Source organism: Anopheles arabiensis, chromosome 3 (assembly GCF_016920715.1).
Source record: "Anopheles arabiensis isolate DONGOLA chromosome 3, AaraD3, whole genome shotgun sequence".
Taxonomy (NCBI): domain Eukaryota; kingdom Metazoa; phylum Arthropoda; class Insecta; order Diptera; family Culicidae; genus Anopheles; species Anopheles arabiensis.
Window position 1 is genome coordinate 10537111 of NC_053518.1, and position 22196 is coordinate 10559306.

Below are 22196 nucleotides of genomic sequence, written 5' to 3' on the forward strand. Positions count from 1 at the left end.
CCCTCCCCGATTTTTATACCGGAGCCCCAGGAAGAGAAATGTCAAGTCGAGAAATGTCATTTTGCTCTGAACAACTTCACCTTGTCATTTATAACACCTTGCAAAAAACGAGAAAAAATACCATCCTCTCTAGAGACAATGTGGAAAGCAACCCTGTTAGTTGTTAAAAAATGATAAAATACTGTAAAAATGCGTTAATTATTAAACCGTTTCAATGATGCAATATGTTAGATTTTATTTACAGCCTATTTCCCTAAGTGCTTGTAGCTTCTTTTACTGTTTCCACAGTATTTTTCGCCTTTTCATGCTCTATTACAATAGCCGGCTCTTCTTCATCATTCTCTTCCTCCTCCTCTTCTTCTTCCTCCTCTTCCTCTGATTCCTCTTCAGATTCAAAAGTGGGAAAGTCGCGTTCGCCCTGCAGCTCATCCTGTGCAGTTTCCAAGTATTGCTTCTGCACTTCCAGTATTTCCTTACTGTTGGCGCAACCAGCATACGCATCGAGAAGCTCCTGGTTGAGCTCGACGAACGAGTGGCCCCAGGAAAATTTGTTCAAATACCAAAGTGCTTCCTGCTTGTAGCCGGTAATATACATTGAGGCTGCGATCGCTTCAACGCACGACAGCTTGCACGGTTTGCCGTAGTTAACTGCAATAAAACAGAACATTCTATTCAAAATGCCAGCCTCGACGAAGGATTGCTACTAAAGTTACTCGGATTGGCCGCGACCAGGAACGGTAGCAATCGAGGATTCGGTGAGCGCATCTTATTAAACGGCGTTTCGTCCAGCCTTGCCCACGAACAGTCCACGACCGCAATGCCGGAAGATTTGATAATGTCCTTATCCTGGGGGCTGACACAGTTCACCCCGACGGGTGTTAGCACAAGGCCGGGAAATCTGTAGAAAAAGAAGATTATGTTGATTTCCTTTCACTTTGCTTCTTGCCGCGACCACTTACTTTTGTCCTAGCCTTAAGTTTTTGATCAATCCATGCCGGGCCAACTTCCGGCCCGAACACTTTTTCGGATCGCAGTGCTTTAAGTCCCACATGGCGACGGGAAATTTGGGCGGCTTTCCCACATCGAACTTGTTCTTCGGTTCCACCTCCTCCCCGCCCGAACTGTGGCCGGAACCGGATTGATCGCTTTCATCTTCCGATGCGGACGTGGAATCGCTTTCCACCGCTAAGTCTGATAGTTTCTCGGCCAGTGGGCGACTTTCCCGATCGCGATGGTTTTTCCGAAAGTGATTATTCTTGCGTCCTCTACCACTGCCACCACCGCCACCACGAGATTTGTTCATTTTTAGTCTGTATGGAGTTGTACACCTCGGTCACCGCTGTTTCGTTTGTTTACGTTCTCCGAGCTCCCCAAAAAACACGCCGACTTGACTGTCAGAAAACGTAAACATTGGCACACACGTGCAGAACCTATTGGAAAATGAGCTGTCAGAGCCATTTATCCAATTGGAGCATTTTTTCCTTTTTGCTATTGGAATTTTCTGTCTTGAGCTGCCTTCCACAGTGTCATCGCATTGAATAAAAAACATTAAACATCATTTAAACTCAAACGCGTTACTTTACTACACACATCTTTTGGAGGTCCTCCGCTTACAAAGGTGCTTGCCGCTGAGCCTTCGTCTCGGAACGCTTCCGCTTCATGGCCAACCGTTCCCGGGCAGCTTTCTCGTGCCGGCGGCGCAGTTTTTCCACCGTCTCTTCCGACGGTTCCGCCGAAACCGGCCGCTCGGCCTGGCGTATAAAGGTGCGCAGCTTTTCCAGCGCGTCCGCCGTGTTCATCTGCTGGGAGCGGGTCAGTTCGCTTTTAATTACGAGATATCCATCTTTGGTGATTCGTCCCTTGTGCTGCAAAGTTGTTAAGGTGTTAAATGAAGCGCAGATGGATAGTTTCCGGTGCACCAATCCACACTTACCAGCTGGGCTAACCGATTGCGCGTGTTTTCCGGCAGCCAGGTGGCTGTTTCCAAGTGAAATCGCAGATCCACCTTTGTGCTTACGGTGTTCACATTTTGTCCTCCCGGGCCACTGCTACGGCTGTACGAGATGGTTAGCTTTTCCAGCGGAATGTATCCGTTAAACGTTCCATCGGGCTTTGGCTAGATAGAATGGAACCGATCAGTTAGTTTTGCTAAACATTACACCCCATAACACTTACTGCGGGCGGTGGTGGTGTGTACAGTCGGAGGCTGCTATTCGGGTAGATGGTTTCCAGCGCCAGGTCACTCTTGTAGCTGTACTGTCGGTTGAGCACGTGAAACGATTGTCCCCCGGATAGCGTACGGCGCAGTGCAACCGTGCGAAGAAATGTGCCGACGAGTTTATTCATGGCAAAAGATTCACAAATTGGTGCGGTACAAATGCAGAGTTGCTCTGTTATGTATTTATTGTTTACGTACGGTTGCCAGCCGGTGTGCGAGTTTGCGTCAAATGTCAAATCGATGTGTGACAGATGGGCCATGCAGCAAAAATCACAAAAATTGTTCGTGTATTTACATGAACTTTTGTGAAATTTCCTCAAAAGTATTTTAAAATTTGGACAAAATCTTGAGTAAACTCGATTGATGGAATTAATTGTAATACACTCAACTATCATAGAATAATTTACATTAATTCCAGTTTAAAAACTCATTCACAACATGCCCATGCAGCAACAAAGGTCTCAGCAACTTCAATTTGCGCGGCAATCACAATTGTTGTGTGTGTGTTGTTTTGCAATGTTCGTGTTCGTTACCGTGCGATCAGTTCTCTGTTTTTGACCACTAATGTTATGTCCTGAAAATGTCCTGCACATCCGAGGAAATAGCCGAAAAGCGTCGAATGGCCATAGAACGGTTGAATGCGCGCAAAAAGTGTCTAGAAAGCCAAACCAACAGCAGTGGCGGTGGTAAAGCGACCACCGAACGAAGCAATGTCCTGCCAGCACAAGCAGCAGCAGCAGCAACAGGAGCGAACAACAAAACTCCGCTCACTATCAGTACATTTTACGGTGGCAATCAATCATCGTTTGGCAAATCGAGCTCATCGTTCCAGGCTAAGCGTGGCCCACCGGCGGTACCGTACGCCAAACCGGCACCGAAAAACGCAACACCCTCCAAGGTGGCACCGGTCTTCGTTCGGACGGTTACCTGTGCCTGTTCGATCGTGTCCGACACTCGGTTCGTCGTCGAAACCAATGGGTTCAACGAGCAGATGATCGACATTTTCAAACAAATTCCTTCCAAAAGTTACGGTAAAACACAAGTGCTGAGAGTCATTATTTCATTTCACTAAACCTTCCACTTTCGTTGCAGAACCAAACACGAAAAAGTGGACGTTCGAGATGAAGGATTACAGCCTGCTGCAGGAACGCATCGCCACCCTCAACCCGCACGTGGTGCTCGGTGGCATTCCCAAGTTTGTGATGCAAGAGTTTGCCAGTGGTCCGAAGCCAAAACCGAGCAGAATATGTCTGAATGCAATCGAACCATCCCTGGTGGAAAGCTTGCTTGCCTTCCAGAAGGAAGGAGTCGCATTCGCCATCGACAAGGGCGGACGGGCGCTGATTGCCGATGAGATGGGGCTGGGCAAAACGTACCAAGCGATCGCGGTCGCCGATTTCTACCAGCAAGATTGGCCACTGCTCGTCTGTACCACGGCCTCGACGCGCGACAGCTGGGCACACAAGATCCGTCAGCTGTTGCCGCACATTCCCGTGCACAGTATCGCAGCGCTGAACAGTGGCCAGGATTACATTGGCGAGTGTCGCGTGCTCATCGCCAGCTACTCGATGATGGAGCGCTGCGGCGAGAAGCTGCTCGATCGTGGCTTCGGTATGCTGATCTTTGACGAATCGCACACGCTGAAAAACTTTAAAGCGAAATGTACCACCGTCGCGATGGCGCTGGCCAAAAGGGCACGGCGCGTTGTGTTGCTGTCCGGAACGCCGGCCCTGTCGCGGCCGGTGGAACTGTTTACGCAGCTGCAGATGCTGGACGGTAAGTTTTGTAGCTTCAAGGAGTACAGTACGCGGTACTGTGCCGGCAAGCAGAGCAACTTTGGGTGGGATGCAACGGGGCAGTCGAATCTGGCTGAGCTGAATCTGCTGTTGGCGCGCAAGTTTATGATCCGCCGGACGAAGGACGAGGTCATGTCGGAGCTGACGGAGAAGAACCGGGAGACGGTCGTGCTCGATCCGTCCTATCTGTGGACGAACGAGGAGTTGGAGGGTAATATGAGCTCGTATGCGGCGGATTACAGCACCAGCAAGGGACGGCAGCGGGAGGAAGCGTTGATTAAATACTACAGCGTAACGGCGGAAGCGAAAGCACCGGCCGTATGGTAAGAATTAATGGTTTTTATCGCTGTTGGACTTTTTAAATAAGAATTTTGTTCTTTTGTTTCCCCAATAGTGCCTATCTGAAGGAAGTTGTAAAGGAGAATAAGAAGTTTATCGTGTTTGCGCACCATCACGTCATGCTCGATGCCATCGAGAAGAGTTTATCGAAGCAGAACGTTGACTTTATTCGTATCGATGGCTCAACGCGATCGGATCTACGTGGAGTAAGTTGGAGCGTAGCAAAGAAAGGATACAGAAACCCCTCTATTAACCCTCTTTCAAACCCTCCTCCAGGCATTGGTGGAAAGATTCCAATCGAAAGCAACCTGCCGCGCCGCTGTCCTCTCACTGAAAGCGTGTAATGCGGGCATTACACTTACCGCGGCTCATTTGGTGCTGTTTGCCGAGCTCGATTGGAACCCAAGTGTAGGTGACACCCATTTCCCCTTTATTTCCAAACGTTCTTTATCATAATCTCCCCCCTCCAGACCCTAGCACAGGCCGAAAGCCGCGCCCACCGTATCGGCCAGGCGGATAATGTCACCGTGCGCTACCTTCTCGCGAAGAAAACGGCCGACGACATCATCTGGACGATGTTGCAGCGCAAGCAGGAAACGCTCAGCCGCGTTGGCCTGTGCAATGAGGATTTCTCCGACGCATCCAGCGTGCAGGCGCCCTGCAATGCAGGGAATATAGAACCATTCCTTAACAAATCCCTCTCACCCGGTGGTGGACCGAGAAAAGGCACACTAGATGGGTTTGTGCAGCGCTCTAGCCCCGCTGTCCCGGCGAAGCAACAGCCAACAAGCAGTACAAACACAAAAGAAAACGCCTGCTTCGATAGCTTTCTCAGCCCGGACGATGATGATGATGATTTGGCAGGATTGGAACTGTAAGATAACGAAGAGGGGAAAAAGAAGAGTCGTACAAATTGTTTGTTACAGAAAACATTGCCTGTACGCTTTATTTACTTAATAACGAACGATGTACGGGTTGCGAATAAGCTCGTACTCCGCCATGAAGGTCGCGAACGAATCTTCGTCCAGCGCACCCTTTGCCCGCTCGTACAGTGACTGCATGTGCTTCGGCTGCCCGTGATCCCGCTCGAACTGCACGTACTGCAGCCATACGGTGGCATCCTGCTTGCCATAGAACAGCGTCATGTGCTCGTAACATTTGCGCCACTCGCTAACGTCGGGCGGCGTTTGGGACGATTCCAAGCTTGCCATCTTCGTGTGCAGCTCGAGCGGGGTGGTGTAGTTCCTGACCAGCCGCTGGTACTCGCTCCGCACCTTGGCCAGATTCTCGCCGACCGACGCCATCAGGTAGTCGAGGTACAGTGGCTGATAGTGGTTCGAAATGTCCGGCTCCTGGTCGATGGCCCGTCGAAACAGCTGCTCCAGTGTGCCCTGCAAAGCGGGCCGCTCGCTGTAGTATTGAAACATTTGCTTCCACAGCACCAGCCGACTGACACGTTCGGGGAGTGTGTTGAGGGCTTTGCGGAACGTGCGCTCCAGCTCGTCTGCGCCCACTTCCTGCAGGATTTGATAGCGCAGATAAGCCGACCAAACGTCGACCGAGGCGGGATACTGTTCCAGCCCTTTGTTGATCACCTTCATGACCAGCTCCTCGTTGGGGTTGCTGTTGTGTAGCAGCAGCTTCAAGTACTGCAGCAGCTTATCCTCGTCGAGCAGATCATCGATGAGCGCTCGCTTGAACGCACCGGCAAGCGCTTTCCGCTTCGCTTTCTCATCGTGCTCCGACTCCTCCAAGGAGTTCAGCTGAAGCATCGTATCAATGCACAGACTGTGCATTTTCTTCGTCGGCAACCGTTCGACCGCTTCCTTATACACGGCGAGACACCTTGCCAACCGTTCGTGCGGTTTCGTTTGCTCTGCTTCCTTCATCACGAACGCATCTCCCTCGAGCTCAAGCTTCGCCAGCAGATGCCACATGGCTTCCTGGTCCGTGAGCGTTTCGCGCATTTCCGCTACCGCTTGTCTTGCCAGCGCATTCGACAGCGGGCAGTGCTCCTTCAACTCCTTCAGCAGTTGTTCGTAAAACCGCATATCCTTATGCTCAAAGTTCCTGTACACCACCTGCGCCGTTTTGAGCGCTTTCTCCAGTTCCAGCTCTTGCGGCTCGTCCAGCGGTGGATCGTTCCCTTTACCCTTCACCACCAGTCCTTGCTTGCTTTCGCGTGCTTTTTCCACCACTTTCTTGCCCTCCTCCAGCTGAATCCCGATGAAGCCAATCGCCAGCTCGCGGCACTCCGGATGGCGCTGCAGACCGCGCAGCATGTAGTGTTTGGCCCGGGCCGCGTTGTTTGCCTGCCGGTACTCCCACTCGATCGCGCACAGCCACGCCTTCGGTTTGTCGCCGTGGTAGCCCAGCATTTGGTCGAGCACGCGCGACCCTTCGGTGAAGAACCGGCGCATCTGGCAGTACTGCAGGAAGTGGGTCCAGACGCGATACTCGGCCGCGAACCGGGCCATTGCCCGCTTGTACAGCACCCGCACCCGCTGGTGGATGCTCTGCTCCAGGCTGGTCCATTCCGCGCTGATGTGTAGCTTTTGGCGGCGCTGCAGCAGCAGATGAAACACGTTGCACTCGTACGCGATGTAGTTGATAAAGTCGGACAAACGCTTTGTGCGCCGCTCGATCTTGAAATCGTGATAGTGGCGCTTGTTTTTGATGCTTTGGATCTCTGCGTCGGTAAACAGGTTCAGGTGCTTCATGCACTCGTACTCGCGGATCGCCTGCTCACGGCGCAACTCGACTAGCTCGCTCATTGTGGCGTGTGTGGGGGGACTTTATGGTGAAAAAAGAAGAAACACGGTTTCTGGCCACGGGAAAATAAGGAAATTTTGTAGAAACACTTCCCCCGCGCAAGTGGGCCGATCCACGCACGTGCTTGTTTGTGTTGTTTTTGTTGCGTGGAGAACTGTCATTTCTGTTCGCATGGAAATTTGACATTTGTCAGACGGTTGACGGGCCCGCTGTCATCTAGCCGAAGCGATGCTGGAATACGCGCGTTTTGATCTGTTTTTAAAAAGCTTTCTGCAGCAGCGTCGTGTTTTGCACTCAAATCCTATTTAAATTTTACCTAAACAAGGCAAATACGACCGATCCACAATGTCCGTCACCGAAACAGTGTCCCGAAATCAGGCAACCTCCCAGCAAAAGTGTCTGCAGGTGGCCAACCAGCAAACAAACCCGCTGGCGGAGTTTCCCGAATACTTGTCCTACAAATGCACCGCAAGCGATGGAAAGGAGCTGCAATTGAAGCTACAGTGCAAGCGCAAGGCCGACATGGACCCGAAGCTGCTCAAGTGGGCGTTCAAGCTGGCGGAACGCAACGTGGGCCCACAGTACCGGGCGTGCAGTTTGGGCTGGCAGCCGAAGATCAAGCAGGCGGATCTGAACAAAGCCTGGGCCCGGTATCTGGTTGCGACGGATGTGGCCACCCGCAAGCCGGCTGCGTACACGATGTTTCGCTTCGATCTGGACTACGGCCGTAGCGTGCTGTACTGTTACGAGCTGCAGGTGGAGGCGGAATTCCAGCGCAAAGGGCTGGGCGCATTTATGATGAAAGCGTTGGAGCAGATGGCACGACATTTCTGCATGGAGCGGGTGGTACTGACGGTGCTGAAGAACAACGAGGACGGGATGCGGTTCTACCGGCGGCTCGGGTACGACGTGGACGAGATGTCGCCGGACAAGGAGGAAGATGCGGCGTATGAGATAATGAGCAAAGCAATGGTTTGAAATTGCGCTGAACTGAACTCTGATCTTACATTTTATGCATAAGGCGGGCGAAAAAACAAGACGCGAATCAATAAGCAAATACAAGACTGTACGATAGTGGCTATAGAGAATGCTAAATGCAATTGTATTCTCTTTAACTTTCATTCCCTGGCGAAGGGACTGTCTCCTCATGATCACCGTTCGTGACGGGTTCTTTAATCGGATCCAACAGTTCCTTCCCGTCCGTCTTTGGATGAAAGCGTTTGATATGCGTGAGGCAGTTGTGATACCAACGACAGCGTTTCCCACAGTAAGGACACCGGTACGAATGTTTCTGCTCCTCATGCAGCATGGTCTGATGCCTTTTCAGCGTTGCGCGACGACTGAACGATTCCCCGCAGGCGTCGCAACTGAACGGCAACTCGGTTTGCGCGTGCAGCACGGTGTGGCTGTTGAGCGACTGTTTGGTGGAGAACGTTTTGTCGCAAACGTCGCACCGGAACTCTTTAAACCCGAGATGCGACACCATGTGCTGGGCAAGGTGTGCCTTCTTCAGGAATGCTGCCTTGCACACCTCACACTCATGCCGTCGCTGGGGCGTTTTACCCTTCAGATGTTCGGTCCGGCGGCTGGGGATTACCTTTTGCACTATCTCACTGTCCTCCTGCTCCGTGTCCTGTGCTGACGATTGTGAACCTTCCTCTTGGGACGCTTCATCACTGTCCTCTGACCCTTCGGAGGCTTCTTTCGTTACGTTCGGTGTGCGCTTCACACACTGGTCGAATATGACCATCTCGCCGTGCAGTCGGGCCCGGTGATCCCTTAACCGTCCGGCCGTTTTGAACGCCGACGGACACTTCTTGCAGTGGAACCGGTTTTCCAACTCCGGATCGTCCGCCGGCGGATGCACCTGTTTGACGTGCGCGTCCAGGTTAACCCTCTGCCGGAACTTCATCGTACAGTGCGTGCAGGGAAAGTTTTTCTCGCGCAAATGAATGAGCATGTGTCGCACAAGGCTAGTCTTCTGCGTAAACGAGCGGGAACATTTTTCGCACAGGTACGGCTTATCCTTCGTGTGGACCGATTCGTGCCGACGAAGGCCACTCCGATCGGCAAACATTTTGCCACATTCCGGACATGCAATCGTCAGATGGCTGGGATTTTCATCGGAATACGCATTTTCATCCTCATCCTCGGTTGCTTTGTTTGCTGGAGTCGCTGGTGGTTCCAGCACTTGGTTGTCGCTCGCACTCGATGCAGAGCCATTTGCCGATGACTGAAGCAACACATGAAACAGGGTTTTAAAGCATTGAATTACCATTTTTCTTAACACAATACTTTACCTTCCGCATTTCGATGGACTGTTCATTGAAAACCAATTTTCTTCCTCACGAAATCCAACGCATCTGCCACCAAAAATTCCCCGAAATGTTGTTTTTGTTTGAACCAAGGAGGAATATAGAGGAGGTGTCTTCTTAGCGTTTGGCATGTTGCCATTTTGGAAATCAGTTTGACAACTGCCGTCGATTTTTGTTTACCAACAGAATCTACACACACAGTGATGATGCTGCTCAAGCTACAGGCACAATATCAGTGGAAGTATCTTATTTGAACTATTTTGTTGAAAGAAATAATCATTAGATGATTATACTTTCCTTCATCTTTGTTATTATAGGAACCATAAGCCAACTATGCTGTCCTGTTTTGCTTGCTTTTTCTGTCTGCGGGTTTAAACCTTATCACACTGAATATGAACGACAGGAAAGATTCATCGGGCGGATTGTGATGATAAAGAAGGGAAATTCCCTAAGTTACGGCCGGGTGAAGGTGAGCAAAATGATAGACCTGAATCTGGAAAATGTCCCGCTGCTGACGCAACAGTTCTACGACGATACATAACGACATCGAAATCATGCTGGGCACTGCAGTAACGAAGCAGGACGGTGCCATTGGGACATTGGCTACCACATCGGGTAGTATTAGGCGCACATTTCGACTGATTCAAATCCTGGCCGACCTACGATTGAGGGTGCCTGCTTGTGCAACGTGTGCGTACTGCGTACGGCGGCCGATGCCAAGCGGGTCAATGAGCAACTCGCATTAGAAAAGAAGGTGGCCATACTGTCCAAGAGCTTCATGGGACTCGAGGTGGCTGCCTATTGCGTGAGCTGTCTTCTGGCGATTATCACATTGAATATGAAAGAAGCGGCTTGTAACGTGAAGCACGTAGTAAAGATCGATATGTACCATGTTCTGTTGATCCGGATCGTGAACCGATGTGCGAAGAGTGATATGTAGGAACCCACATGTGCAGAATACGATAATAATTTTATAACTCACACCCGAGTAGTGAAACACAAGCATTTATTATACAACCCCATGCATCGCGAAAATAGATGCCTCCTGTAGGAAAGGACTCACGACCGTAAACAACAGACGTTTTCAGAACGCAAACCATATCTGAAATATTGTACAAGGGGCGCGAGGGTGTGTTGTTCGATTAGTCTAGAGTTAAAGCCAGGATACTATTAAAATTTCGTAGATCTTCATCCGTCATTTTAGAAACGAGAATCATACATAATAAGCTTTCAATCGATATCTACATAGCATCAGAAACTGTTGAGTAAATAATAGATGATATTTCTTTGATGAACTTATCTTTGATGTCAACCAATAATATATTTTCTCGGTTATCAATTAATTTTTTTTTCATTAATCAAATGCGTTCTCTTGTGATATTCTACCAGAGAGTTTGTAATATATAGAGGTTCATTTGATGATTGATTGATATGGAGTCATTCCTGAAATGATTCGTATATTCGTAAGATAATTCGTACAAAAAAATAACATGACGATGTTCTAATAAATGGTAACTACATTACTATTAACATGTAGAGTATAAGAATTTAACAAAAACTTTAACTTTAATTTGAAAAATGTGTAACAAATTGTTAAGTTACTGTTTTTCTAAATTTTTTAGCCGATTTTGAACGTCCTGCTATGCCTCTTTTAGATTGCTGGTTTTTTTCGTTAGCAATTTTTATGTTTTCATATTTTATTCTTATGCAAATACGTTGCTTTGCAAAGCTGCTTATTATTGGTAAGGGTATTTCAGGCATTTTTTTTACGATACGATTTGTCAATTTTTGCACGATACCTCTTGTTTTGGTTAATTTGCCATCAGGATGTAGTTTCTGGAAAATTTTTTCCATTTTAAATCCTTGCTTTAAAAACGATTCTGATGGAACAAACAATCCACCAATAGACAAATGGCGCAAGAATGATGGCGGGAAGCTATAGCTATGATCTGTAGTAAAGTGCAAGCTTTGCTTACCCAAATCTAGTTCCGGAAACTTATCTGCGTGTCTAGATGCTATGTATCCCATCACATATTCAAGACCATCGCTGTCCTGTTCTGGTAATTCGATCATCGTGCTACTTAATGAACTACCATCACTTGATAAAAAATCTTCTGCATCTCCTTCCGGTTCATCGAGAGTAGGCATGATATCACCAGAGGAGTAAAGTTCAGCTAACACGTAGTCGTCATTTCTCTCCTCTCGATATCCGTCATTTTCGTTTTCCTCTGCAATACGTTGCTCTATGGATACAGATTCATCTTGTGCCAGATGAGGACGAGGTAAATGGGTTTGGTTCTTTATAATACTAGGTGTTTTTCCCAGTACGATTGTTCTTATTCGATGTAAGCAGCTCATAGGTGTAGGATGGTCGTATACTCCTCCAAGTTGCCTCAGTTGAGAGAAAAAATTTTCCAACACATCTTGATTCAGCTGGAATAAAAATATAGAATGATGATAAGTATATACATATATATAATTTCAACTACCCATTACCTTATGTGTTGAAATGAATGTAATGCCGTGTTTTTGTTGCATATCTTCGAATATTAAACTTAGTGATGTTATTTGCATAAGCAACGACTTTTGAAAAATCTGCATGCCTGCCTTATCAATAATAGTCATTGTCGATATGAGATCGAACATGTCCTGTAATGCCTTCTTTTGATTTTCATTCCCTGTAAATGATTTCTTGTAATCTAATTTTGCAAAAGGCGTGTACGAATTAGATATGCTGAACCATAAGTCTACTACTTCTATAAAATCTGCCAACTTCGAGGCTTCGTCATTTTCAGGATAGTATTGTCTTAATGATATAGCTGTGGTACGCGAAAGAACTTGAGCGGCTCGTCGTACATTCTGCTTTTCATGAGAGGTCATTATAAGATGGTTTCTTGTTAACTTATATAACGGCGTTAACTCTGCCTGATCTCGTTTTGCCACTAAATCAAATAGAAGGTCCGCCTTAATAACCTGCCCTTTGTACAGGAATCCATGATCTATAAACCAATTTCTTAAAAGTTTTAGCAAATGGGGTGCATCGGGTACAATGTATACATTTTTATCCGTTTTTGGATGTTTAAAATACGGTTCAATAGGATTATGCACCCCTAATTCTCTCCAGCAACCTAAATTAGATGACGAGTTGTCACTAACAATAGCAACAACATTAATGTTTTGTTCGGCTAACTTTTGAATCAAAGTAACTATTATGTCTTTTGTCATTTTTTTATCAAACCCCAAGAAAACGGGTTGTTTCCATTTATGGAAAAGGCCTCTTGCCATAACTACCTGCAGGTAATTATATGGCCCTACAACTTCATCGGTAGCCTGATCATACTCCATCATCTTGCAAATTTTCATTTCATCGAAACTTAGGACGCATTCACGATCTCTAGGCTCCCATGTATTAGATAAAGTACCTACTAGTCTTATCATGTCTTCCAATATACCCTGACTTAAGTTAATTTTTTTCGCATAACGCAGCAAAGTGCTGAATGATGGAAGAGGATATTTCAAATCTTTTAATAGATATTTATAGGCTCTTGTGCTTAAATATTTTAAGGTTAATGCTGCACTGATTTCTTCTTTAGTCCAAATCACTCTCTTTTTTCTGTTTAAAATTAAATCAATTTGATTTGCTGATAATGTATTTTTGAGCAAATTCTTAATGGCCGAGATTTTGGTTGTTGATTTTTGTTTTTTATCGTGTACTTTTTTTAGAAATAAAATTTTCTTTTGCAAAAGCTTGTTTTCTGTGTTCAAACGTTCTAGATTGTTTCTTAAATTTCGGTTGTGCTCAGTTAATGTTTCATTAGTTTTTTGAACGTTTTGTAATTTCTTGAGCTCTAATTCTAAAGCTGCTATTTTTGCATCCTTTTCATTAGCTATGTTTTCGTTCAATGTTTCGTGTGAGGCATTATTACTGAGTGGGTTTTGGTAATCATGCTCTAAAACGTTTACATTGCAGCATGTTTCGGTGTTTTCTGGTTGTTCGACTGGGTCAATATTTGTATTAACCACAGTTGGGATAGCTGTAAAAATGATGAAAAGGATTATTATAAAAAATAGCTTGCAAGAATCATGAGTGTTAACACAAAACCAATACCTTTTAAGTGTAAACGTCGAATATTATTTGGAATGCTTGAGAGCGGTGTGTTCCCCAATTGGTAATCCTCTCTTCGAAAGTGTTGAGAACAAATTGCGGCACTTTTGTTCGGTGTCCAATTTTCATCACGGTCGCAAAACTGTATCCATTTCCAATACAAATCGTTTTCGGAAGGAAAACTATGGAAAACAATATCAAGGCCCCGTTGCTTTGCAGTGTTACTGTTGTTTCCACAAAACACCGCCGCACACGACCTATACGGCATTTTGATGTCTTAATCGAAGGAGAAATGTGTGTTATTATGATTGATTGGAAACATAACATAATAAATTATCAACTTACCTTTCAGATACTTTCAGATGCAGTATTCCGAAAAGTAACAATCTTACAGTTGTTTTTAATGCAAATAGGTCTATCAACAAGCAAGTACACTAACTAGAACTAAATTTACCATACACTCTATACACTAAATGAATGAGATCTATATTTATAATGTCTACTCTAACTCAATAGAAATATCATTGAAATAATATAACTAAAAATTTATACAGAAAATGTGCTTAATTTTAATCTCTATGTTTAGTGTTGTCAATAGTCACTCTGCAAGAAGTAAACACACAAGTTGTGTTGATTTGTTAATATAAAAAACACTGTTTTCTGAGCATATAGCCACGAATCTACCAAGAAAACATCGTAATAATTACCCGGAATGTGTTTATGAACCATTGAAGTAACACTTTGCACTCAATTTTTGATAAATGATCAAGTAAAATTTTCAAGACCTTCACCGAAGAAAATTTGCTTCAAATGTAAACATTATGTCTTTCATACACTCACACAAACATACACCAAGAGCGCGCGTCGGTTTTGACAACTGCCGTCGATCTGGGTTTTTTTTATTTTTCTATAACGCTGACGACCAAATGTTCTACATGACGACACCTCCCTTATACCCACTTTGCTACATGACGACACCTCCCTTATACCCACTTTGGTTTGAACTGTTTCAAACGTCAGAATCAGCTGTCAAATCTAACGGGTGTCCGTCAAAAAATGTAAACAAACAATTGCTCAAAAATCAATTTCTTCAGGATAAATCGAAATTGGATATGTGTCTGCAGCAGTAAAATGCAGTGTAGAGTGTGTTTGAAACAGGGCACAAGCGATGAGGACGGACAAACGGCGTCACTTTTCCAATCGTACATAAATGGCTTAACAATCGGAGAGTTGCTGAACGATTTGTTCGGTGTACAGGTTTGTTAGCAGCATCTCTCCAGTCGATGTCGTTGTTATTTTGCCAACTGAAATTACTCTTCATTTGTAGATAGCAGAAGATGATTCGTTTCCACAAAGCATCTGCGCAAGATGCCACATCGAGCTGCAAATGGTGTCGATGTTTCGGGACCGATTGCTAACCTCAGACAGCACTCTGCGCACATCGGCCCAGCTGCACAGCGATGGGACACTGTGTGCAGAAACGTATGTCGAGGAATCTATCGCATCGTGCACAGCAACGTCTGCTACGCGAGAATCGTTGGAACAAGATTCTACCACGATCGAACGGCTAACGGCCTGTCTATGTAGCGATTGTGGGAAGCAGATCGACGACACCGAACCGACGTATCTGTTTCAGCAGAGCGGCTGTCCTTCGGGTACGAACACGGGTAGAGTGATGTGTCAAGCATGCTACCAGCGATTAAACGACCTGGAATGTAATGCTGCTGAGCAAGAGGAACCTTCACTAGTCATCGATCTACTGCCCCTGGAGGCATCAAATCTTCGTTTCTGCTGCGTTACACACTGCTCTCAGAGCTTCACCGACGAACCAGCGCTGATAAAACACGCGCAGGAAATGCACGCAATTAAGCTACGCAAAAATCGCGAAAATCAAGAGCCAGGAAGACCGTTCAAGTGCCACGTGTGCTTTCGAGCGTTTGGGTCGTCGAAGAATTTGCGCGTTCATCAGCTGGTTCGCTCGAACGTGCACATCCGCAATTTCGCGTGCAAGCTGTGCTGCTTCCGGGCCGGCAGCTCAGCAGCACTGACGATCCACGAACGGACCCACACCGGCGAGCGTCCGTTTGCGTGCGAGCTGTGCGAAAAGCGCTTCTACTCGGAGGCAAATCTGAAGTCCCATCAAATCTGCCACCGTGACGAGCAGCCGTTCGAATGTTGCTACTGTGAGAAGCGGTTTGCTCGGAAGCGAAACATGAAGGAGCATCTGCAGCTGTGCCACTCGGAGGAGAAACCGTACCAGTGTGGTGAGTGTAGTGCCCGCTTTAAAACGGGCCAGCACTTACGGTTGCATCAACGGTTGCACACGGGCGAGAAACCGTACGCCTGTAGCTTGTGTTCGAAACGATTCTATCACATTTCGGACCGAAAGCGGCACGAGTTGTCGCACGTGGGAGCAAAACCGTTTAGCTGCGGGATTTGTGGCGCATCGTACACGCGCAAGCACGCACTGTCGATGCACGAGCGGACGCATACGGGCGAGCAGCCGTTCGGTTGCGCAGAATGTGGAAGACGGTTTACGCAAGCTGTTTTGCTGAAGAGGCATGTAGCGCGTTGTGGTCATGGTGGAAATCATTTGGCGAGCAAACAGCAGGGCGGTCTGTCTGGTGAAGAGGATTAATCGCCGAAAATAGAAATTAAAACGTAAAAACGCAAAAGAAGTATAAGTTTATGTAGAAAGATTAACGGCATTCCCGTGATATTCAAATGCATGTCTTGGAACTGTCATAGCTTTTGCACCGGGCAATGGTAATCAACTGTCAAACGGTTGGTTTGTTTACATCCCATTTGCAACTCCAAAAAAAAGGAAAGCAAATTGCAAAACCGAAAGCAAATCGGCCACGAAATCAAGTTAAAATGTGGAATGAAGATTTGAATGTTTTCACGAATGACCAAACACCCAAGCAGCCGGCAACAAAGGTAAATCGAGCGAAGTTGCCGAAACGGGCGCGGAATTTTAGGTAAGAGAGACCACTCTGCGTGTCTGTTTGTCGAGGTTTTGCCGAATAATTTCACTTCTCTCTCGTGTCCTTTATGCATTTTTCCAGTAAGGAACAGCTTCAGAAAGCTCTGCGTAAGAAAAAGGAATGCAACGACAAGGCACAGCGTGTGGTGGAAACGCTTATCGAGCCGGGACGCACGGAGGATGAGCTGCTCACACTGCTGAAGGACATCAACCAATGCCACATGGAGGACATTGTACAGGAGCGGGCGATTGTGAAGATCTGTGGCTATCCGCTGTGTGACAATGAACTGAAAAAGTAAGCAAATCCTTCGTTTACTGCCATCTTTTAAAAGGTTCTAAACCGCTACACGCCCCCTTTTTAGCATCCCGAAGCAACAGTACGTCATATCGGTCACGCAGAACAAGGTGTTCGACATTACGGAGAGGAAAAACTTTTGCAGCGGCGACTGCTACAAAGCGTCCAACTACATCAAGCAGCAGATGCTGACGAGCCCGCTTTGGCTGCGGGACCAGGAGGACATTCCGAAATTCCGGCTCATTACCGGGCGGCAGCTGGTGTACCGGGAGACGGATGTGAAAAAGCCGCTGCAACCGGACGAATTGTTGTTTGGGGAGTTGAAAATTGTAGAAAGAAGGTACGCACCGGAGCAACAGGAAGCAATACTCAGGGAAGCATCGGAAGAGATGGAGCAGGAAACACCGCACATATCCGAGCAACCGGGAACGGCGGTACAGGACGTTGTTGGGATGGAAGAGGAATTGGGCAGTGTACTGTCCAAGTTACAGATTTAAGAGAAAGGAAATGTATCCGATTGTGATTTAAGCTTAAAGTTTACAAATAAATTAAAAATGATCTGTGTTTGTATGAAATCCATGTGCGTCTGTTTGTGCGGCTACCTTCAGCGAGTGATGACGTCACTTGTCATAACATTGACGTTTCGGAGGTGTGTATGTGTGTGTGTGTGTTGTTTGTTTTTGTGTGAGGTGCTGGAAGGTACTAAATTGGCTACGATACGAATAATCACATAAATAAGTGTAAGTACGTAATATTTTAGTATAATTTATGCGAACTTCAACTGCAGAACGCTTGATGATCATAAAGGTTGAAAGGTTTGAGTGGGAATCTAGTAACTGTGTCGTATTAGATGATTTTGTTTAGGGGATAGGAACTACATGGTGTTGCTGTAACTCCAAGGCTAGTTATCGCCTTACCTCACTTATCAGGTGTTTTAGCGGCAACATTGCATTTTCATTCGCTGTACATAGGGCCTTTTCAAATCATACTCCGGTTAAAATTAAATAGAGGGTTTGTTGTACATATTAAAATGCGCCCGGACTGTAATGTTTATGTTGTGAAATACCCAGGTAACCCAAGACTAGCAGTGCTCCTATACAAGGGGGATGTTGGTAGAGACATATTATTCCATAAACACAACACCCAAAAATATGATCAAATGACAACACAGGGCCACCTCCAACTTTCTTATCAGTACCCAAGTACCAAGTCCTTGAAGACTGAAGTAAACTAATTGACTAATCAACAATTCCAAAGTTGTTTGGATGATGTATGCCGCAGAGAAGCGTTATTGTCCCAATCCCAAGACTCCCCTATTTATCCTAACGATATCAATTTATTTGTTTTGGTGTCTGCCAATGGCCGGTCGACAACGAATGACTACCAACACCACAACATGGCTCTTAGGCTAATTGTTTATGTAGTACACGCTACAGATTCGCCGTAGGATTCGGCAAATGGCCCTACAAATCTAAAAATTTGTACAGCAAATGTAGTTGAGGGATGTTTCTGATCCAATTTTCTTGCAAATCTCAAATTTGGCAGTCGCGTCGGCTCTTCCAAAGCCCGGATCTGGTTCGATTGCCATCCAAAATGTCCACCCATTGCAAAGTCTGGTATCCATGGTACCAAAGAATATTGTGATCAAGGGCGCTGTTTATGCCAAGAAGAAGATATAGGCAGACAACATACAATACGTGCATCTGAAGCGTCGAAAACCGAAATTTGAAGCCAGTAGTCGCAACCGTTTGGACTGCGTTTCGTCTACGAGTGCGAAAGTGATGAAAGTACAAGTGTTCACGCAATGGCAAATCACCGAGGACGCTAAATTGAGCTCAATTATTGCCCATTTAACCCTAACCGCCCGGCATCCATTTCGCATCTGCTTCAATGGTCCGCGGCGAGCGAGCGAACCGGTTCCGGCCCAGAATCACGCACTGATCAGCTGATGGAAAGGGAAGCATACGACAATGGCACACGGTTTTTTTTGTGTGTACCTTCCTTGGTTTCTTTTCCCCGGGTTCATGCGAAGGACTTTGGACAGTGTCCGGTCGCGTTGGTCGCTTTCTTTGCGGCTAAAGCCCCAAACCCGCCACACCATCGGTGATCAATCAGCTGTCGATCATGTAGGAACGTTGCTATCCACAGTACACCATGTGTGTACGGGGGGACACATTATTTTTAAACCCATCAGCACATCCTTCGCATGTCGGAAAAAGTGGAACGCACTGGAAGGGAACGCGCAACGAACGCTTCAGAAATCTACTCACACGTCTTCACGACTTTTTAGTTTTCTCATTTTCTATCCCATCCCTCTCGTTACAGACGCAATAGCCGGTTAACTACTGCTGCAGCTGTGGGATAAAGCGACCGAACCTCCCACCACCACGAGAATACGCCGGACGGGCCAACGACGCACACATCGTACACAGGCGGGCACACACACATACCGACGGATCCAGATACAGGGCCTGATCAACGGGGCTGATTGGTGTACGGCGCGGTGCGGTGCGAGACGGGGACATTTCCACTCATAAAGACGCATAGCTCTCGCGCAACCGCAATTTGCAAATGTACGCGGTTCAGTCGTGCACGTTCCTCTGCCACAGTTTCAGTCACAGTTGAGCATTGTCCGGGTCTTGTCCGTACCAATCGCGGGTGTGTTAGAGCGTCAAGTTGTACGGTAAAAGGGAATTTAGAGAGTTAATTGTTTGGTTAGCGAGTTCAGTTTGTTTTTGGTTTGGTTCAGCGTAAAGCGTACGTGATTCTTGTTCGGCATTCGGCACCAGTTTCTAGTTCAAGGCCAAGGGTAAAACATCAAACTCTAATCTCCACGGTAACAGGGCAAGGTTGTGCGTGTGTTTATAGATTTTTTGGTTGTAGCAGTAGCGGAGAGGGCACAATGGCGCAGCAAGTGCAGCACGTATTCAAGGCCACACTGGCCAAAACGGCGGGCCAAAGGGCGATGTCTACCGGAATCATCGGCGCGTTGGATGGTGGTGAGTAAAAATGGTGATGCTTTTCGCTCTCGATATAAATAAGTTCTGTTCGGCTGCAACGCACTCGAACCCCGTTAAGAGGCTGCACATTAAAACCGGTTTGCACGGATGCATCGGAAACATATCCGGATTGCATGCAGCGGCAATCGTTGCCTTTGTGCTCACGAACGCAGTGCATGTTGATGCAGACAAGGAAATTGCAAAAAAAAAAACAAAGAACTATACTTTTGCATTCTTTTCACAAGTTGACGAGGAATAATTTAAGCGAACTTGCTGTTCCATAAGATTCGTTGGGAGATTTTTGCAGTAAATTTAAATGTAAAAAAGACGCATAAAATGTCATCCATGTTTTGTTTTTATCATTTTAAATTAAAGCAAGTCATAAAAGTGTTTGTTTAGCTTTCATACACAACGACGAATCATCCTCCTGGAACGTTCCCACTCCCCACCGCAATAATGAACGTTATTTATCGACAAAGCAGTAAATATACATATATCCACAACTGGTCTGGGCCGTACACCGTATTTTGCTACGTGACCAATGCATCGCCGTACAATGTTGCAATGCTTCGCATTTCTACTGCTGTACCGGTTTGATCCGGTTACTGTTGTGCTAGAAGAAACACGTCCCCTTCTGGAACGCAAACAGCTCTTCCCTCATGACAAGTTTATGCAAATTTAGCATTGTTGATGACATGACGATTTAAGTGCAAATATACAAACACACCCGGTTTTTAAGTCGTAGTGAAAACTGATCCTCCATCCCATTTAAAATAAAATGAAATTTAATTCCCATTTACCTTCTGTCTCTTTCTTTCTGTAGGTTCGGCGGCGAAGAAGACCGCAACACAATCGTCCGGACTGCACATGTCCGTGCAGCGCAGCTATCCGCTGGCGGCCGCACTTCCACTTCCCCCGAACATCGATGCATCGGAAACGAGACGCTTTTCGCCGTTGCGCTCGCGCGACATTAACGCGACGGCGCTGCTGACGCACCAATCGTACGCACCGAACGCCGGGCTGATCGACGTAACGGTGGACATGAGCAATGGTGGCCAGCAGGGTGCGGTCGATCCGCACGTCGAATCGTACGACTGTACCGGCGCGGTCAGCCTGAACTCGTCGATGCAGAGCAACGTGCCGAGCCCGTTCGGCGGCATGCACAAATTTACGCATCTGAACATGCCTGGCGGTGCCTGGGCGCAGGAGAGCAAGTTCCTGTCGCACGAGCTGAACTCGTCGCACTACACCAACCTGCGGCAGGAGGTGCGCTCCGACTGGAGCAGCTACGAGGACCGTCCGATCAAGACGGAAGGTACGCAGCAGCACCAGCTGGTAGCGGGTGGTTTGTTGGCACGCTCGCGCTCATGGCCGGGGGGTGTGCAGTTAGGGTCGGGGGGATCGGTCAATTCGTTTTCCAGCGGTAGTAGTAGTAGGGCCTTTTCGCTAAGCTCGTCACACCTATTGGCAGTTTCGTTTGCACGCTCTAACAAAGCTTCTGCTAGTGGCAGTGCAGGGGAGCAAAATTCTGAGGGAAAGGGTGTGGCTAATGAGGAACAGGTTGTCCCCGTCTCGCGCAAAGATCGGCTCAAGAAGGCGATCAAGGAGTACGGCTCCACCGTGCTCGTGTTCCACGTCAGCATTAGTCTGGCGTCGCTGGGCACCTGTTATCTGCTGGTATCGAGGTTTGTACACTCTTACCGAGCCGTTCCGTTCGTCCGAAGAAGATGCTTGCTGTTCCTTTTGTTTAACAATGTCCTAAAAATTGTCTTTTTCTCAAATTTTAAAAACGAATTGTTTAATGATTATTTTCATCTATTTCACTATTTTTTCTGCTACTCACCGGTACTTTGTCGGCCACCCCATGCAGCGGAATAGATATGGTGTCGCTGTTGGAACGCATGGGCTGGGGCGATTCGGCGTTGGCCAGCAAGGCGGGTGCCGGCGCCGGCACGTTCGTCATCGCTTACGCCATCCACAAGGTGTTTGCGCCGGTGCGCATCAGCATCACGCTCGGTGCGACACCGCTCATCGTGCGCTACCTGCGCCGGAAGGGCATCCTGAAGCCACCAGCCGGCAGCTCGTCGTCCCCAGCATCATCGAAGCCGACTGAACAATCTTAGGAATAGGACATTCACCATTAAGCTGTGCTTTGGGCTGTTCGAGAGCGCTTAGCGGAGGCGGAGAGAGTGAGAGTTTGAGAATGGGATAGAGAGTGTATATTTTTATATTTGAAAAACATTTGCAATTATTCTGTTACGCATTCAGCAATAATAAAAAAAGCTATCATAGCAGTAGGTGCCGTACCAACGCACAAAGGTGCTGGTTTAAATATACATGAGAGAGCGTTTCTTTTTTTCGGAATTATTCAATC

General features: G+C 47.0%; 8 protein-coding genes across 11 annotated transcripts; 4 read left to right on the plus strand and 4 right to left on the minus strand.

The window, feature by feature from the left end:
* Nucleotides 1-209: 209 nt before the first annotated feature.
* LOC120903859 (18S rRNA aminocarboxypropyltransferase) lies at nucleotides 210-1392 on the minus strand. The gene is made up of 3 exons (XM_040313516.1): nucleotides 960-1392; nucleotides 714-898; nucleotides 210-648 (listed from the first exon to the last, which is right to left on the minus strand). Exons 1-3 carry the CDS (start codon nucleotides 1301-1303, stop codon nucleotides 254-256), a joined length of 924 nt encoding a protein of 307 aa, XP_040169450.1. The 5' UTR covers nucleotides 1304-1392; the 3' UTR covers nucleotides 210-253.
* Nucleotides 1393-1558: 166 nt separating this feature from the next.
* Nucleotides 1559-2428, minus strand: LOC120903860 (peptidyl-tRNA hydrolase ICT1, mitochondrial). Its single transcript, XM_040313517.1, has 3 exons — nucleotides 2176-2428; nucleotides 1934-2116; nucleotides 1559-1865 (listed from the first exon to the last, which is right to left on the minus strand). The coding sequence occupies exons 1-3, from the start codon at nucleotides 2344-2346 to the stop codon at nucleotides 1611-1613; spliced, it is 609 nt and encodes a 202-aa protein (XP_040169451.1). The 5' UTR covers nucleotides 2347-2428; the 3' UTR covers nucleotides 1559-1610.
* A 251-nt stretch (nucleotides 2429-2679) lies between these two features.
* LOC120902226 (SWI/SNF-related matrix-associated actin-dependent regulator of chromatin subfamily A-like protein 1) lies at nucleotides 2680-5283 on the plus strand. The gene is made up of 5 exons (XM_040310794.1): nucleotides 2680-3249; nucleotides 3311-4337; nucleotides 4409-4559; nucleotides 4630-4761; nucleotides 4824-5283. The coding sequence occupies exons 1-5, from the start codon at nucleotides 2799-2801 to the stop codon at nucleotides 5229-5231; spliced, it is 2169 nt and encodes a 722-aa protein (XP_040166728.1). The 5' UTR covers nucleotides 2680-2798; the 3' UTR covers nucleotides 5232-5283.
* On the minus strand, nucleotides 5267-7262 carry LOC120902228 (U3 small nucleolar RNA-associated protein 6 homolog). Its single transcript, XM_040310795.1, has one exon. It carries the CDS (start codon nucleotides 7125-7127, stop codon nucleotides 5307-5309), a length of 1821 nt encoding a protein of 606 aa, XP_040166729.1. The 5' UTR covers nucleotides 7128-7262; the 3' UTR covers nucleotides 5267-5306.
* Nucleotides 7263-7354: 92 nt separating this feature from the next.
* LOC120902230 (N-alpha-acetyltransferase 40) lies at nucleotides 7355-8220 on the plus strand. The gene has a single exon (XM_040310797.1). The coding sequence runs from the start codon at nucleotides 7471-7473 to the stop codon at nucleotides 8101-8103; it is 633 nt and encodes a 210-aa protein (XP_040166731.1). The 5' UTR covers nucleotides 7355-7470; the 3' UTR covers nucleotides 8104-8220.
* LOC120902229 (zinc finger protein 724-like) lies at nucleotides 8193-9557 on the minus strand. Its single transcript, XM_040310796.1, has 2 exons — nucleotides 9426-9557; nucleotides 8193-9358 (listed from the first exon to the last, which is right to left on the minus strand). Exons 1-2 carry the CDS (start codon nucleotides 9432-9434, stop codon nucleotides 8237-8239), a joined length of 1131 nt encoding a protein of 376 aa, XP_040166730.1. The 5' UTR covers nucleotides 9435-9557; the 3' UTR covers nucleotides 8193-8236.
* A 5012-nt stretch (nucleotides 9558-14569) lies between these two features.
* LOC120903794 (RNA polymerase II subunit B1 CTD phosphatase Rpap2) lies at nucleotides 14570-17398 on the plus strand. Of its 2 annotated transcripts, none has more exons than XR_005739656.1 (3): nucleotides 14570-14802; nucleotides 14873-16523; nucleotides 16611-16725. XR_005739656.1 is itself a non-coding variant. In XM_040313407.1 (3 exons), the coding sequence occupies exons 1-3, from the start codon at nucleotides 16309-16311 to the stop codon at nucleotides 17318-17320; spliced, it is 858 nt and encodes a 285-aa protein (XP_040169341.1). In that variant the 5' UTR covers nucleotides 16213-16308; the 3' UTR covers nucleotides 17321-17398. The 2 variants fall into 2 exon arrangements, 1 of the variants encoding a protein (XP_040169341.1); XM_040313407.1 differs by lacking the exon at nucleotides 14570-14802 and adding an exon at nucleotides 16891-17398 and having other exon boundaries at nucleotides 16213-16523; nucleotides 16611-16823.
* A 77-nt stretch (nucleotides 17399-17475) lies between these two features.
* On the plus strand, nucleotides 17476-22158 carry LOC120904936. 3 transcript variants are annotated; one of them, XM_040315447.1, is made up of 5 exons: nucleotides 17476-17563; nucleotides 19149-19632; nucleotides 19707-19822; nucleotides 20646-21507; nucleotides 21693-22158. In XM_040315447.1, exons 3-5 carry the CDS (start codon nucleotides 19726-19728, stop codon nucleotides 21943-21945), a joined length of 1212 nt encoding a protein of 403 aa, XP_040171381.1. In that variant the 5' UTR covers nucleotides 17476-17563; nucleotides 19149-19632; nucleotides 19707-19725; the 3' UTR covers nucleotides 21946-22158. The 3 variants fall into 3 exon arrangements, with proteins under 3 accessions (XP_040171381.1, XP_040171382.1, XP_040171380.1); XM_040315448.1 differs by having other exon boundaries at nucleotides 19710-19822; XM_040315446.1 differs by having other exon boundaries at nucleotides 19149-19822.
* The last annotated feature ends 38 nt before the right edge of the window (nucleotides 22159-22196 follow it).

What these genes read in the sequence shown, in the direction of transcription:
- LOC120902228 (XM_040310795.1), bottom strand. Translation starts at nt 7,127, where the DNA reads ATGAGCGAGCTAGTCGAGTTGCGCCGTGAGCAGGCGATCCGCGAGTAC.
- LOC120904936 (XM_040315446.1), top strand. Translation starts at nt 19,726, where the DNA reads ATGGCGCAGCAAGTGCAGCACGTATTCAAGGCCACACTGGCCAAAACG. An exon ending in CATCGGCGCGTTGGATGGTG is followed by an intron (nt 19,823 to 20,645) that starts GTGAGTAAAAAT and finishes TTCTTTCTGTAG; the next exon opens with GTTCGGCGGCGAAGAAGACC. An exon ending in TGTTATCTGCTGGTATCGAG is followed by an intron (nt 21,508 to 21,692) that starts GTTTGTACACTC and finishes CACCCCATGCAG; the next exon opens with CGGAATAGATATGGTGTCGC.
- LOC120903859 (XM_040313516.1), bottom strand. Translation starts at nt 1,303, where the DNA reads ATGAACAAATCTCGTGGTGGCGGTGGTGGCAGTGGTAGAGGACGCAAG. An exon ending in AACTTAAGGCTAGGACAAAA is followed by an intron (nt 899 to 959) that starts GTAAGTGGTCGC and finishes CTTTTTCTACAG; the next exon opens with ATTTCCCGGCCTTGTGCTAA. An exon ending in CCTGGTCGCGGCCAATCCGA is followed by an intron (nt 649 to 713) that starts GTAACTTTAGTA and finishes GTTTTATTGCAG; the next exon opens with TTAACTACGGCAAACCGTGC.
- LOC120903860 (XM_040313517.1), bottom strand. Translation starts at nt 2,346, where the DNA reads ATGAATAAACTCGTCGGCACATTTCTTCGCACGGTTGCACTGCGCCGT. An exon ending in ACACACCACCACCGCCCGCA is followed by an intron (nt 2,117 to 2,175) that starts GTAAGTGTTATG and finishes CATTCTATCTAG; the next exon opens with CCAAAGCCCGATGGAACGTT. An exon ending in GCAATCGGTTAGCCCAGCTG is followed by an intron (nt 1,866 to 1,933) that starts GTAAGTGTGGAT and finishes ACAACTTTGCAG; the next exon opens with CACAAGGGACGAATCACCAA.
- LOC120902230 (XM_040310797.1), top strand. Translation starts at nt 7,471, where the DNA reads ATGTCCGTCACCGAAACAGTGTCCCGAAATCAGGCAACCTCCCAGCAA.
- LOC120902226 (XM_040310794.1), top strand. Translation starts at nt 2,799, where the DNA reads ATGTCCTGCACATCCGAGGAAATAGCCGAAAAGCGTCGAATGGCCATA. An exon ending in GCGAAAGCACCGGCCGTATG is followed by an intron (nt 4,338 to 4,408) that starts GTAAGAATTAAT and finishes TTTCCCCAATAG; the next exon opens with TGCCTATCTGAAGGAAGTTG. An exon ending in AGCTCGATTGGAACCCAAGT is followed by an intron (nt 4,762 to 4,823) that starts GTAGGTGACACC and finishes TCCCCCCTCCAG; the next exon opens with ACCCTAGCACAGGCCGAAAG.
- LOC120903794 (XM_040313407.1), top strand. Translation starts at nt 16,309, where the DNA reads ATGGTAATCAACTGTCAAACGGTTGGTTTGTTTACATCCCATTTGCAA. An exon ending in AAACGGGCGCGGAATTTTAG is followed by an intron (nt 16,524 to 16,610) that starts GTAAGAGAGACC and finishes GCATTTTTCCAG; the next exon opens with TAAGGAACAGCTTCAGAAAG. An exon ending in TGTGACAATGAACTGAAAAA is followed by an intron (nt 16,824 to 16,890) that starts GTAAGCAAATCC and finishes CCCCCTTTTTAG; the next exon opens with CATCCCGAAGCAACAGTACG.